The sequence below is a fragment of the Pygoscelis adeliae genome, unplaced genomic scaffold (genome assembly GCF_000699105.1).
Source record: "Pygoscelis adeliae isolate BGI_AS28 unplaced genomic scaffold, ASM69910v1 Scaffold22, whole genome shotgun sequence".
NCBI classification, from domain to species: Eukaryota; Metazoa; Chordata; class Aves; order Sphenisciformes; family Spheniscidae; genus Pygoscelis; species Pygoscelis adeliae.
In genome coordinates, this window is record NW_008824350.1 from 954,424 (window position 1) to 966,775 (window position 12,352).

A 12,352-nucleotide genomic window follows, 5' to 3' on the forward strand; every position below is an offset into this window, starting at 1 on the left:
TTGTTTCCCGTCGGAGACTGTGTCAGGGCTGATGCTCGGTGAGCTCAACCTCCCAGCCGCGACCCAGAGGTTTGGGGCAAGGAGGAGGGAGAATGGGCAAAAGGTGCAACGAGGGGAGGAGCGATATGTATTTTAAATGAGAACGTGATCTGGAAGTGTTTGAAGAATGTTTGTAATCCTAGGAAATTTAATTTTAATAAGCGTTGGTTTACCATAAGATCCGTGTGGTATGGTCCCTGTTCTGTGCTTGGTGCCGGGACTTTTTCAAGTAGGTTTCCAGCAGATACGCTCCCATCTACAAAACCAGCATTTGCTCTCCCTCGCTGCTCGTTGAAACGTAACTGTTGCCCTGACATCCCTGTCAGTCAGCTTGCTGCTATAACGAAATTCAGAGGCAGGACTGTCTGTATTTGCACAGCGCTTACTGGCGGGACCCGGAGGATATTACAACATAAATGTGAAACAGTTGTTATTACTGGAAAGCAAATACAAAAGTCTTGTGAGCACAAGTGAAATGTATTTGCCTTTTTTTTTTTCGTTTTAATATTTATAGGAAGACTTTTTGTTGAAGTATTTATATAGTTCTAGTTTTTCCAATCACTTGTGAAACTCTCTTCTCTGAAGATCTTTTAGGACGTCTCTCCCTAAATTTCTGATAAATCAAAATGCTTCCCAAGACCTTACAGAACACAGTGTTGAGGCTTTAAAAAAAAGCTTTTGCTTTACACAGAGAGGATTTTGAGTTTTACCTATTTGGAAACTAAAAGTGCCAGAATGTGTTTTGCTGCACTATAAGGCTGGTTTATGCAAATTTGCCCAGGCAAACTGTGCCCACTGAGAAACATTGTGAGGTCCGAGGCCGTTCCTGCCGCGCTCGCCAGGACACGGCTGAGTTCAGAGTGCACAAAGCAGCTGATGTGCCCGGTGGCACTATTTTAAGAGACCTGTACCAGACGGGGTTTTGTCAGGAGTCAACGGTGACAGCTGACAACTTACCCTCACCCTTGTGAGGTTTCCAGAAGGAAGCGAGTTGAGGCTGCTGGGCCTCAGACCAAGGCGTCGTTGGATGGAAACAGGAAAGCAGCGGCGCTGTCTCGTTTGTCCCACTGCTGTTGAGTGTGGCACCACAAAGCTCTCTGAGGAGCTACTTTGAACAAGGCTGATCCTCACTGCACAATGAATGGCTTTACGAAGGCTGTGCTTTGTGCTCCTGCTTGGGTAACAACCAAATACGCAGCTGTGTCTGCTCTGAGCCCATCAACGTTCAGGGCCTGTTGCTATCCAAAGTCATTGCTGTTTCGGAGCAGCCCGTCAGCTTTTCCAAGTCCAAACCTGTACTTACATGGAAAGGAGTTAAATATAATGTTGGTCTTAAAATTCTTGGAAATTCTTCTACATTTTCTCTGTCTTAGGATGGAAATGAAAATGAAAATGCTTTCTAAAATTCATATAGATATTTTGCAGTTCGAAGCTACACAGTGTTTTGACAGTAGATTGAATTATTTAAACTTAATGGTATTTTTTAACTGCAGCTTTCAGCTTTTTAAAATGCTTCTTATTTTCAGAAGTTATTTGGTAAAATAAACTTGAAGGATTTATCAGACAGGAAATGCAATTTTAAAATGTAGGTATTTAACACAAGTTGATTGTTGTTTTTACTGCTTCTATTATTATGTGCAGCCCTGTGAAATCTATCAAACATAGAAAACAACAAATAATTTACCTATTTTGAATTTGTTACTTAATTATGAATACTAACAGATTTGTGCGTGTTGATTGTTTCAGTGTTATCATTAAATTGTTCGGCACATTTAAAATTTGCACTGATACAGATCTCTGCCCAAATTTGAAATGCAGGAACGAGCTGTTGCCAGCAAAATCAGCAGCTCCTTGCCAGTATAAGCACCTTTAACACATAGTTTAAGGAGCCCTGTTTAAAATATGGCTTCCAGTGTTAGTGCCAATACTACGTCTTTGTTTAGCATGGTAGTAAGTAAGTTGTCAGCAATTGCTATATGATCGTAATTCATCTGGTATTACCCATGGCTAAAAGAAATTATATGTGGAACCTTAATCCCGCTGGAGAATTGGCCCTGATTGACTGCTGCTCCGGTATATAGATTCAGTGAGGCCAACTGCACTCCAGTGCACCCTGTGTTAAACGCGATTGAAAGGCCTAGCAGGGAAAGGGGGAAAAAAGCTGTACAATACAGATTATTTCATTTTCAGGACAAGGAACTCCGAGAGGGAAAAGAGCTACAGATGTCAGGTTATTTCGTTTTCCAGGTAATGTGACTGTTACTGTATTACCACAAACGCTGTGTGTGGTTCTCAATCTTTCCTGAAGAATGAGAGGGAGAAGCGTAGCAATGTGTCAGGATGAAGCTGGTTTCTTAGAGAATTTGGTTATGCTAATTATCCTTATCTGTAATAGAGAGGACAGACAATAACGTTGCCACAGTTAACATGAAAGTGTGTGATCTTGTGAAAAAGATAATCTCTTGTGGCCAGAGCCCTTTAGGAGGTTTAAAAATTGAGTGCTTCTGCAAACAGCAGAATTTACTGTGGAAATTCATAGGAACCTGGTGTAGGTGAGGACTACAGGGTCAGATCTCTTAGCAAATAAATATTGTGCCAAAATCATTAAAATGCTGCAGCTTTCAGAGTGCTTTACTGTCCTGCACCAGTCGGTGACGTTTACACCTTTGCAGGGAAACTGTTACAACGCTGGTGAGGGCAAGGCGGACCTTGATGTGGCCGCCTTTGAAACCCGCTTTGGGAATGAGGACGCAGTGTGACCTGATAGTCATATGCTGAAATACACTAGTTGCTTCTACATTTTATCGATCTTCCTCTTTCCTGGACAAGAAAATTTGCTGTTAAAAATACTAATATATGATTGAAATGACGGGAAGATTGCCTTTGATTTAAAGACTGTGTGCATGAATTGCACAGCAGTAAAAATGTTTCAGCCCTAACAAGATCTGACACAGGAATCTTCAAAAGCCCTGATTCCAGCAGTGCTCGGAGTTGCTTCCCTTGCTGTTTTGTTGCTGAATCATTTTGAGGGCGTGAGGAACAGCATCTAAACACTACTATATGGCAGAGGGCCAAACTGCTAAGCTGTACGAGCCACTTCAGTAGTCTGAGTAATGCAAAGGCAGAGCAGCCTGAAAAGCAACTGTAAATTTGTGATCAATTGTAGCTGTAAAGGTACATCTTGAGACATCTGCAGTTCTTAGCGATTTGTAAAAGGAGGTAGCTTCAGATGCTACTGCAAAATGCTGTTACTATTGCTGCTGGGAGGCTGGGACTGCAAGGTACAATTTTGCTGCCTCTTCTATACCTTTATAATGGCTCTCAAGGCAACGTGTTCATCTTCTGTGGGTGTTACAGGAGCAACAGGTACAGGTTTGAATGACGCAAAATGTGGAACTGTTCATTTTTTGGGTTTGCAGTTTCCTCCTGTACTTGTAGTAACAGCAGTTTGTTTGGGGTTGCATTTGAGGAGAGACCAAGATTTGGGCACAGGTCGCACAGTATGTCTCTAGAGCATGTCAAATTCTAGTCAAGCAACGGAACAGCAGGGGGGATTGCACTGGGATTATGGTATATTCTGAGTTCTGGAGGGTGCGTGTATGTTTGGGTGTGTCAGCGTGCTTATTGATGCTAGGCCTGTCTGTACATAGCACAGATCTGATAGCAGCTCAGGTTTTCCAAGGCAGGTGAGGAATGTTTAGCGCAAATAAATCATTGTGGCTGCTCCTGTGGTAAGACCACTGCTTGGCGTCTCTCAGTGCGAGCAAATGTCAGTGTCTAAAGCAGTCAAAGGCACTGAACATCGGGTGCGAGGGCTGGGCCGACGCCGACGTGACACAGCTCTGTCGAAGCAGAGTGAGAACAAGGCTGAGGCTGGCGTAGCACCAAACGCTTTATATTGGTGCAGGTCAACTGGAAAAAGACCTTTTGCTGGTACTGCTTTTTTTCTAGTTGAGGACCTGGTTTAAGCTGTGCTGGCAGACCTCTTTTCACTGGGATTAACTGCATCCATTAAGAGGTTTGCTAACTCAGCCTTACTAATACCACTGTAGAGCAATCATTTTAAATCCAGGGCTCTCAGCTGGTGGCATCCTTCTGCTCCTCAGCGCTGGCTGCCTGCTTTTAAGTGTTGTTGATGGGAGGGTATTGCAAGCCAGAAGCCTGTCTTCGGGTATGTCTTCTGCTACTTGCTTTCACGCCTTGTAAAGCTACCTGAACTGTTTTCAGATGGGCAGTATTGTAACGAAAGCAGTCTGGCCGTGATATCTCTGAGATCTTATGACCTATTTTATCTTTGTTACCTGGATAAATTAGCCCGCGCAGAGCTCTGCACTGTTGTGTCTGATCATTTATTGATTCCTGCCTACTGAAAATCTCCTACAGGTCTGCATCGTAGAGGGTACATGCACTTTGATAGCCTGGCCAATTCGATGAGAAGGTAAAAGTCCCTCCAAATAGCAGTTCAGAAGAAGGAGCTATTAACAGGGTCAAAGTACACAAGGAATCTGGATTTTGCAAATCCAGATCTCCATCTTTCATTTCCGTCTATATTTAAAACGCAGGCAGGAGAGATTGTGTGTGTGTGTGTTACATGTAAAATGCACGTTGGAGACAAAGATCAAATTTACACTGCAGTGCTGATGGTTAAATTGTGAATTTGCAGCCCATTACTTCTTAAGCTATTTCAAAGTGCGTTAGCTCTCAGATGCTAGAAATTCCTGTTCAATTCCTAGTTACAGCACACAAGCAGCTCAGCGGCTCTGGTGTGTTGCCCTCCGCCTGGTCTCGTTCCCTGAGCTGGTTGCCTCAGCTGCTCATCTTCTTTCCCCACCATGACTACAGGAGCCCGTGGTATTTTCTCTCTCCTTGCAAGGTTATCTTCTGTCACTCTCCCAACACCACAAGTGTCTATCGACACCTTGCAGTGCAGCCGCGGGTCTGGGTCATTACCGCCTTTTGTGAAAGCATTTATTAATAGATTTGCTGTTAATTTTGCTTCAGGGCCCGGTGTCAGGGACAAGAACGTGCACGAGTCAAACATCATAGTTGTTAATTTTAATAGGCTTTTGATAAATCTGTGATCAGATTCCCATATGGTTTTGTTTACACAGATATGGACACTCATGCAACAGAGGTACAGCATGCTTCCTAAGTGCAAAAGCAACATACAAAACCCAGTGATTAGTATTTATATGAGACTCATCTCTGAAATAGCGACATTTGGTATAAATGGGCAAGCATATTGAACAGCTTTCTGTAGATAACACTTTGTGAAGGAGGCAGAGGAGGGATGAAGAAATGGTTGGAATGTCACATCAGCCCAAACACTGTGATAAATAACCCACACTGTTGTCAGGAAAAGGCAGAGGATCAGAGATTTTTGAACCCATTAAATTTACAAATACTCTGTCCTTGTCATTGTTTTATCATCCTGGAACTTCATGCGCAACTTGGCTCCATGTGCTGCTTTCCGCCTTCCCACCAAGCATCATTTTTACTTCACACAAAGTATTATATTTTCAAATTTTTTATTACAAGAAAAGTAAATGGTAAATTCAAGCACTCAAAAGTTACAAAGATGAACAAGAAGACTCTGTGGAAACTTTGGCTGCTTTAATCAAAAAGGGGTAACACTCCTGATGCTAATGATTGTTAATAATTCGCAAACAAGATTTAAAGAGAACATAATGTAAAGGAAAATTGCTATTGCTAGAAGCTCTAAGCTGTTGTAGCTTTGATGATGCTCCTTGCTGACACTGAGTGGTGCAATTACCACATACTGATGGAGGAGAGCTGCAATTACCACATTTTCTGAGTCAGCTGCTGAGATTTTTTTTTTGGTTGGCATTGGTATTTATTTATGTGCTTATTGTAGGCAAATTCTATAAAGTGCTTCCCCAATATTTGTAATGCAATACTAGGGAGAGACCTAGATATGTCTTTCTATTTTTTTTTCCCCCTACCATAAAAATTGGTGCTTTGCATTAAATCCCTCCTGTGAGCAGGAGTCTATACTTCCAACCTAGCTGAAATCACTGTGGGAGTTAGTGGGGGACTCTGTATAAGAAAAATAGTAGCAGGGAGTGCTGGAGGCCTTGAGAAATTTTGTATGAAATAGTTTTGCCCTTTATCGTGGGTGATGTTCATTTGTTTATTTTTGCAAGCCCAATGGTAAAAGTGTGAATAATTAATTAACCTTTTTGTCCTAGATTTACCAGGGACCCAGTGCTGTTTGGGGAGGGACCAAAACACATTATTTCCATTTAATAGTGATTGCTGAGATTGGCAGGGTGTAGAAAGCAGCTTGAGTGGCTGCTCATTCACCTATGCATGTATTCTTGTGTCATTTTGACTGCTTGTGATTTTTTTCCCCGAATCTTGCTTTTCTGATAGAAATATTTAAAGATTGGTCCGAGTTCAGGAGCAAATTGTTTGGAAAATTGGTGCTAAAATGGGTTCATATGTTTTCAAGAATGAAGTGACAGGAAGGAGAACACATTTTCACCCTTGCATCAAAAGGCTGTCTGGACCTTGAGTTTGGAGGTGACTGACAACAGAGGCTAGGCACGTAGCTTGTTTGCCCAAAGCGTGTGTCTTGGAGTGTGTAGATAAGGTCTAGGAAGGAGCTGAACATTTCACATTTTTCGTATTCCTTTTGTAAAATAAAAAAACAACCAACCTACTATGCAAAAATATATATATTTTTTTTAAATCATTAAAATATGTTCAGAGAATATTATGGTTACATTAGCACTAGAAAAAGATGGTAAATAACCAAGCAATCTTATGTCTCTTCCTGTAGACATGTATATGTGACAAATTCTTTCATAACATGATCAGACAGTATTTTTTAATTTCCTTCTAAGACCTTGCTTTCTTCAGTGTTAGTATTTGTCAGTGCAATGTGAGGCTGCGAACAATCTGAGATCCAAAGCATTCCACCTCATCGGCTGTAGTTGCTGGATGGCATCCAGTGATCAGGGCTCAGCTTAGCAACTCCCATGAGAAAGGACAGACTTTAGTCCTTGGTCACTGATGCCACACCTGGGTAACGTGAGACATCCCGTGTCAAATCACTGTGGAGCTCCACTCATCAGTGCTTGCCAGCTCTGCCATCTCAGGACACTCAGCAAAAAATGCAGTTGTCTTACCAGGCCTAAAAAGAAACACAAAGATATGCACATTTGCTGGAGTTTCAGAAATACTCTTGTATTTTTTATTTGTATACATATATGTCTGTGTGTATGTACATATGTATGCCTTGTCAGGGACATGCCCGGTCCACTGGATGACAAGCAGACCCCGGTGGTCCTGGCTCCGTTGTCCAGAACCAGCGGCACAGTCTCCACTCCAGGCAGCGGATCTTTAGAAATCGCTGGAGGAGGGTACGTCGTTCTGTCTGCCTTTGCCATTTCGCACAGCACGTGGAGATGAGCAAATCTGATTATAGATGGCTCTACATTTTCCAAGTAAGTCCTGGATTTTCTGAAAAAGGTAGAACAGCTTAGGTTGAGTAGAAAAGGTATCAAATACAGTGGTGGTGACTCACCTCATTAACTGCATCTTGCCGATGGCCTCACACCTTGTGAACTTTTTTTTTAATTTATCTTTTCATGGCTGGCCACTCATTTGTCATGTTGACAGGCAATGGCCGTCTGAGAACATTAGCTACTATTATGGGATCACTGAGGCCAAACAGAAAATGGAGAAAATAGCAAGAAATATAAAACTGCTAGTCTTTCTCTAAACCAGGTAGCTGGAAAAATGGTCATTGTGAATCTGTTTGCACGTAGAAATACAGCTATCCTGTTGGTATTAAGCAACTTAATCTACTTCAGCTTCAAAGAAGAGCCTAAAGCAAAAAGATATATTTCGTTATAGGTGAGGAGGAAACATGTTCACAGGCTGTTGACTGTCCTTGAACTGAGCATAGAGACTCAGAGGAAATGTAGATGTGTGGAGAGGATCATAGAGGAGAGGGGAGCCATTCCTCTACCTGGATCGAGCAATGCTTTCTATTACAAAAACATGCCCAACTATTTGTTTTCAGAAGATCTCAAATGCCCTGTTAGTGTTTAGTGGAAACATGTCAAGGTCAAGGGTTTCCCTCAGGTGTCCTCTGAAAGAGCTTGTGAAATGTGAAATCTGAAAATCAGCCAGAAAAGATCTTTTTGGGAAAGTGAGTTATGTGAGGACCATCCGTCGGGCTTAACCTACAGGAGAGGTTAAGATGGAGTTTTCTGGAAAACTTACAGATAAAGCAATCTGTGTCTTGGTCTGATAGAGGAGAGTCTTGTAAAGGATTCACTCAAGTCTTCACCATGTCTTGTAAGCATGAATCTGAATTTTCTCATTTGAGGAAGAGCACAAGTAGTATTTCTAGGTGGGCAAAAGTAGCTTGCAGTGATAGAAACAGCCACAAGCAGAGGCAAAGCCAATGTGTGAGGGCAACCATAAAAATTGAAGGTGTTGTGGGAGATGGCAGTAAAGAGTTTTCATTATGATTGAATATTAATTAGTGACATGGCTATTAATGATGACAGTAATTAACAGAGGAAGGAAAGACTTGTCATTGTCCCAAGGGTGAGTAATCAGTCTTGGCAGGTGATAAATAATGGTTCAGCAAACTCAACAGAAAGATAATCTGTCTGCCTCAGGACAACTGGAGAACAGCTATAAAATCTTCCAGGCTCTTGGCAACATTCAGGAATGACTTCATGTTTTTAACAGAGAGAAATTAAAATCCCTGATTTCAAGTGCTGCTTATATTCCAGAGTGGCTGATCAGTTTATTCCGTGCCTTCAGTTTAGTTGCCCCTTCAAACCTTTCTTTTTTAATATGAATAACGGGGGGAAGAAAGACTGGGGAACCAGCTTTCGGCATTACTTGAATTTTTCATTGTAGTTTGATGAAAATTGAATAGATTCCTCAAAAGAGGCGTAGAGACAGGAAGGTGCTGGCACCATTGCCAGAGGCATTGGTTAGACGTTCTGCAAGGTACTGCCTGCAGTTCTGGTGACCCCAGTGCAAAGAAATGGAACTTAAATTTGAAAGGTTGCTGAATGGTAGAGTAAAGGGAGAGACCATCTTAAGAGGACATTAAAAGAGTTTGGTTGGTTTAGTGAAATGGAGGTAGGGAGGCAATGTGTCAGCCCTGTGTAGAAACTCTCAGGAAGAACTACCGAGGAAGAATAATTCTTTCTGTTAAATGATAATACAGGTATGACATCAAATGCATATAAATGGAGTGGGACTTAATCCTACAGTAAGTATTCCTGTATATCTGGAAAGGGATCATGCGGAATGCACTTCCACCTCCCTTGAGCAAAGCAATGCACTGCTCTAGATGATTTTCAGATATCAGCTGTCACGTCACTTGGTAATAAGATGCCTAAGAGGTCACTGCAAGCCTGTAATCTGAGACCAAAATCAGGAGAAATAGTGGACTTTTTAGTTTGGAGGATGAACAAAAAAACCAAGAAAGATTCTGGTTAACTTGAACGAAGACAGCATTTTGTGAGGTTTTGTTTTGTTTCTGACAATACAGAAGCACTTCAGTTTGAGTCTTCTTGAAATGGTTTTCTAACCTCAAATGTTTTGTTCTATCTTAGGATATATTTGTTTTGTAGAAGGCAAAAGGGAACATCCATGTTTATAAAATAGAATGTTTTATTAACAAACTTGTCAAAACAACAGTTACGGACTCTGAACATTTTCCCCATATGTTATTCAGCTAACACTGTTCACTAGATGTGTTCTCATCTAGCAGGTAGTTTGGACCCCTCAGACATCATCTTCTGAATAAATTTACTATTCACAAAAAATGACATGACTTTAGGCTGCACCTGGCAAGCTGGTTTCAGTAGAGGCAGGAAAGTGCTGGCACCATTGCCAGAGGCATTGGTTAGACGTTCTGCAAGGTACTGCCTGCAGTTCTGGTGACCCCAGTGCAAAGAAATGGAACTTAAATTTGAAAGGTTGCTGAATGGTAGAGTAAAGGGAGAGACCATCTTAAGAGGACATTAAAAGAGTACGGCTGGTTTAGTGAAATGGAGGTAGGGAGGCAATGTGCCAGCCCTCTGTAGAAATACTCAGGAGGAACTACTAAGGAAGAAGAATAATTCTTTCTGTTAAATGATAATACAGGTATGATATCAAATGCATATAAATGGCATATTAATAAACTTAGGCTGGGAAGTTATAAAAAGAGTTCTATCCATAAAAAAAAAAAAAAAGAAAAAAGAAAAAAAGGGTTCAGGAATAACTTTCCATAAAGTATAATGGCAACTTAAATTGCTCCTAGGTGGAGTTGGGAGGTAGGGAGAGTAGCTGTAGAGCTGAGAATACAAGCTTGTAAGATCTGTCCTTTAGTGTCTGGTTCGTTGATACCTGCAGGGCAGATTGAGACAATGCCCAGCTGCTGCTTGTTGGTCACATCTGTTAGCCCAGTATTTAAGCAAAAGCAGATGCTTCCCTGATCTTCAGAAGCTCTGCTGATTTCCTGCAGGGGACAAGTAACTTGTTTCCCTTGCCTTGGGTGGGGGAGGAGGGAGGTCAGGTCCATTTTCCTGCTTGCCGCTGAAGCCTGACTGACGAGGCTTTACTGGTGCTCCTCGCAGAGTTGTGGGTCAACCTGCGTTGTCGCGGGGAGCGGGAGCTGCCGTCCCCTTCTGCATGGGGTAGAGCCCACATTTCTAGTGGGAATTCCACCTGTATGGGAGAGTCACTCAGACCCGAAGATATTTCAGGGACCTGGGACACTAGCAGCGCCTCTTGTTTCTCTGTGGCACATCATACTTGTGACTCCTGTCCTTCGTTGTATTTAAGGTTTGTTGAGGCTGTGGGGATGCTCTGGGCCTGTGGAAAGCAAAATGTTCTTCAGACCTTTTCTGGAACAGGCATCGCATGGGTTATGCTATTTCTTGAAGTACGTACCACGTCTGAACTCAGAAGCACTCCAGGCAAATAAGATCCTCTAGGGTTTGTTTAGTAAGCCTAGAACCATAGGGTTGATCAGTTCTTTCTTGTATGCTGTCTTCAACTGATATATCACAAAGCATAACACTAAATCTTGCCGGGGCTATTAGCCTACTGTATATGAATGCAAGTATTTCTCAACAAATTGACTATACGCTGAGAAGGGCTTGGTGTTATGTCTGCATCCAGACACGGCATCGTTAGCTTGTGCTGCAAGCTGCCATAACTTGGCATGGACTTGCTCAGTTGCCTCCAAGTGCCTTTGCTGATTGCCTTTGACTTTGGACAAGTCATGTTAGCTGACTTGTACACACCATTATGTTTCATTTTAAGCTTAACTTTCTGAGTATGGGGTTTAACTAAATTTTGCTGCCCTGTCACGTTGTATTTTGATAAAAGGCCTTAGCTTCTACTGAACAGCAACAAGTTTTCCACTTCTGTGATTTCCATGCAAGCAACAGAGGTTGTGTACATGCAGAGGATCAATCCTAGAGATCTTTACGCTGTTTATAAGATAGCAACAAGCTTTGTACTACTTGGTGGGCCCTGAAAACCTAATAAACTACCTGATGGGCCTTAAAGACTCACTTCTCTGCTCCTGGCCACCATGCTGCTGGTGTGATCACTAGCAAGTGACAGCTCAACAGTGTCTTGGTTACCGGCACACTGAATCCCACTTCCTTCTCCAAGATATTGCTTGTCTTTGACATAAGGGAGACTTTCCTCTGTCTTTTTTTGACTGATAACTCAGTTCTGTACTTTTAGATTATTGCCTCTGACATTACAGGTGCAAGGTGCAATGCTCCTTCATCTCCTTGCTAGCTAGTGCTTGCAGAAATGTTACTCCCTGTATGCTGAGGTGAGAGAGAAGCAACTGGGAGAGAACAAGTTACATGGAACCATTAGAGTAATATCTGACTTAAAGTATATCAAGGCTCCTGTCACACAGAATACTTCTTGGGACTTAGTACCTGTCAATAGCTGTATAAATATAGCGTGGCACAAGAAGGAAAAACATTCTGAAACCTCAGTGGAGATAAAAAGGAAAATGGAATAAAATTCATGTCAGTTCTATTGTATATCTATCTCAATGTTACCTCTCTCTAGGGCTCTAAAACCCTGTGGTCTCAGTGTTTAATGCTTTCTTTACTTTTTTTTTTTTTTTAAAGGTGCTGATATTGTGCAGTGGCTTATGAAAAACCTCAGCATTGAGGATCCAGGTAAGGTGACCACAGCTGGGGAGGAACAGATACTCCATCTGTATTGTGTGGGCCATTAGACAGTAGATATGTCTAAAATACCAGTAGAACAACAAGGTTGATTTAAGCGTCGGAGG

The 12,352-nt window shown here is 42.0% G+C and overlaps 1 protein-coding gene across 1 annotated transcript in view; it reads left to right on the forward strand.

Moving 5' to 3' along the window:
- The window catches only part of RGS6 (regulator of G-protein signaling 6), a 250,330-nt gene that overhangs the window by 190,550 nt on the left and 47,428 nt on the right, over nt 1–12,352 (forward strand). Inside the window, exon 3 of the mRNA XM_009319242.1 lies at nt 12,186–12,236. Within this exon, the coding sequence (XP_009317517.1) occupies nt 12,186–12,236 (51 nt within the window). The remainder of the gene's footprint in view (nt 1–12,185; nt 12,237–12,352) is intronic.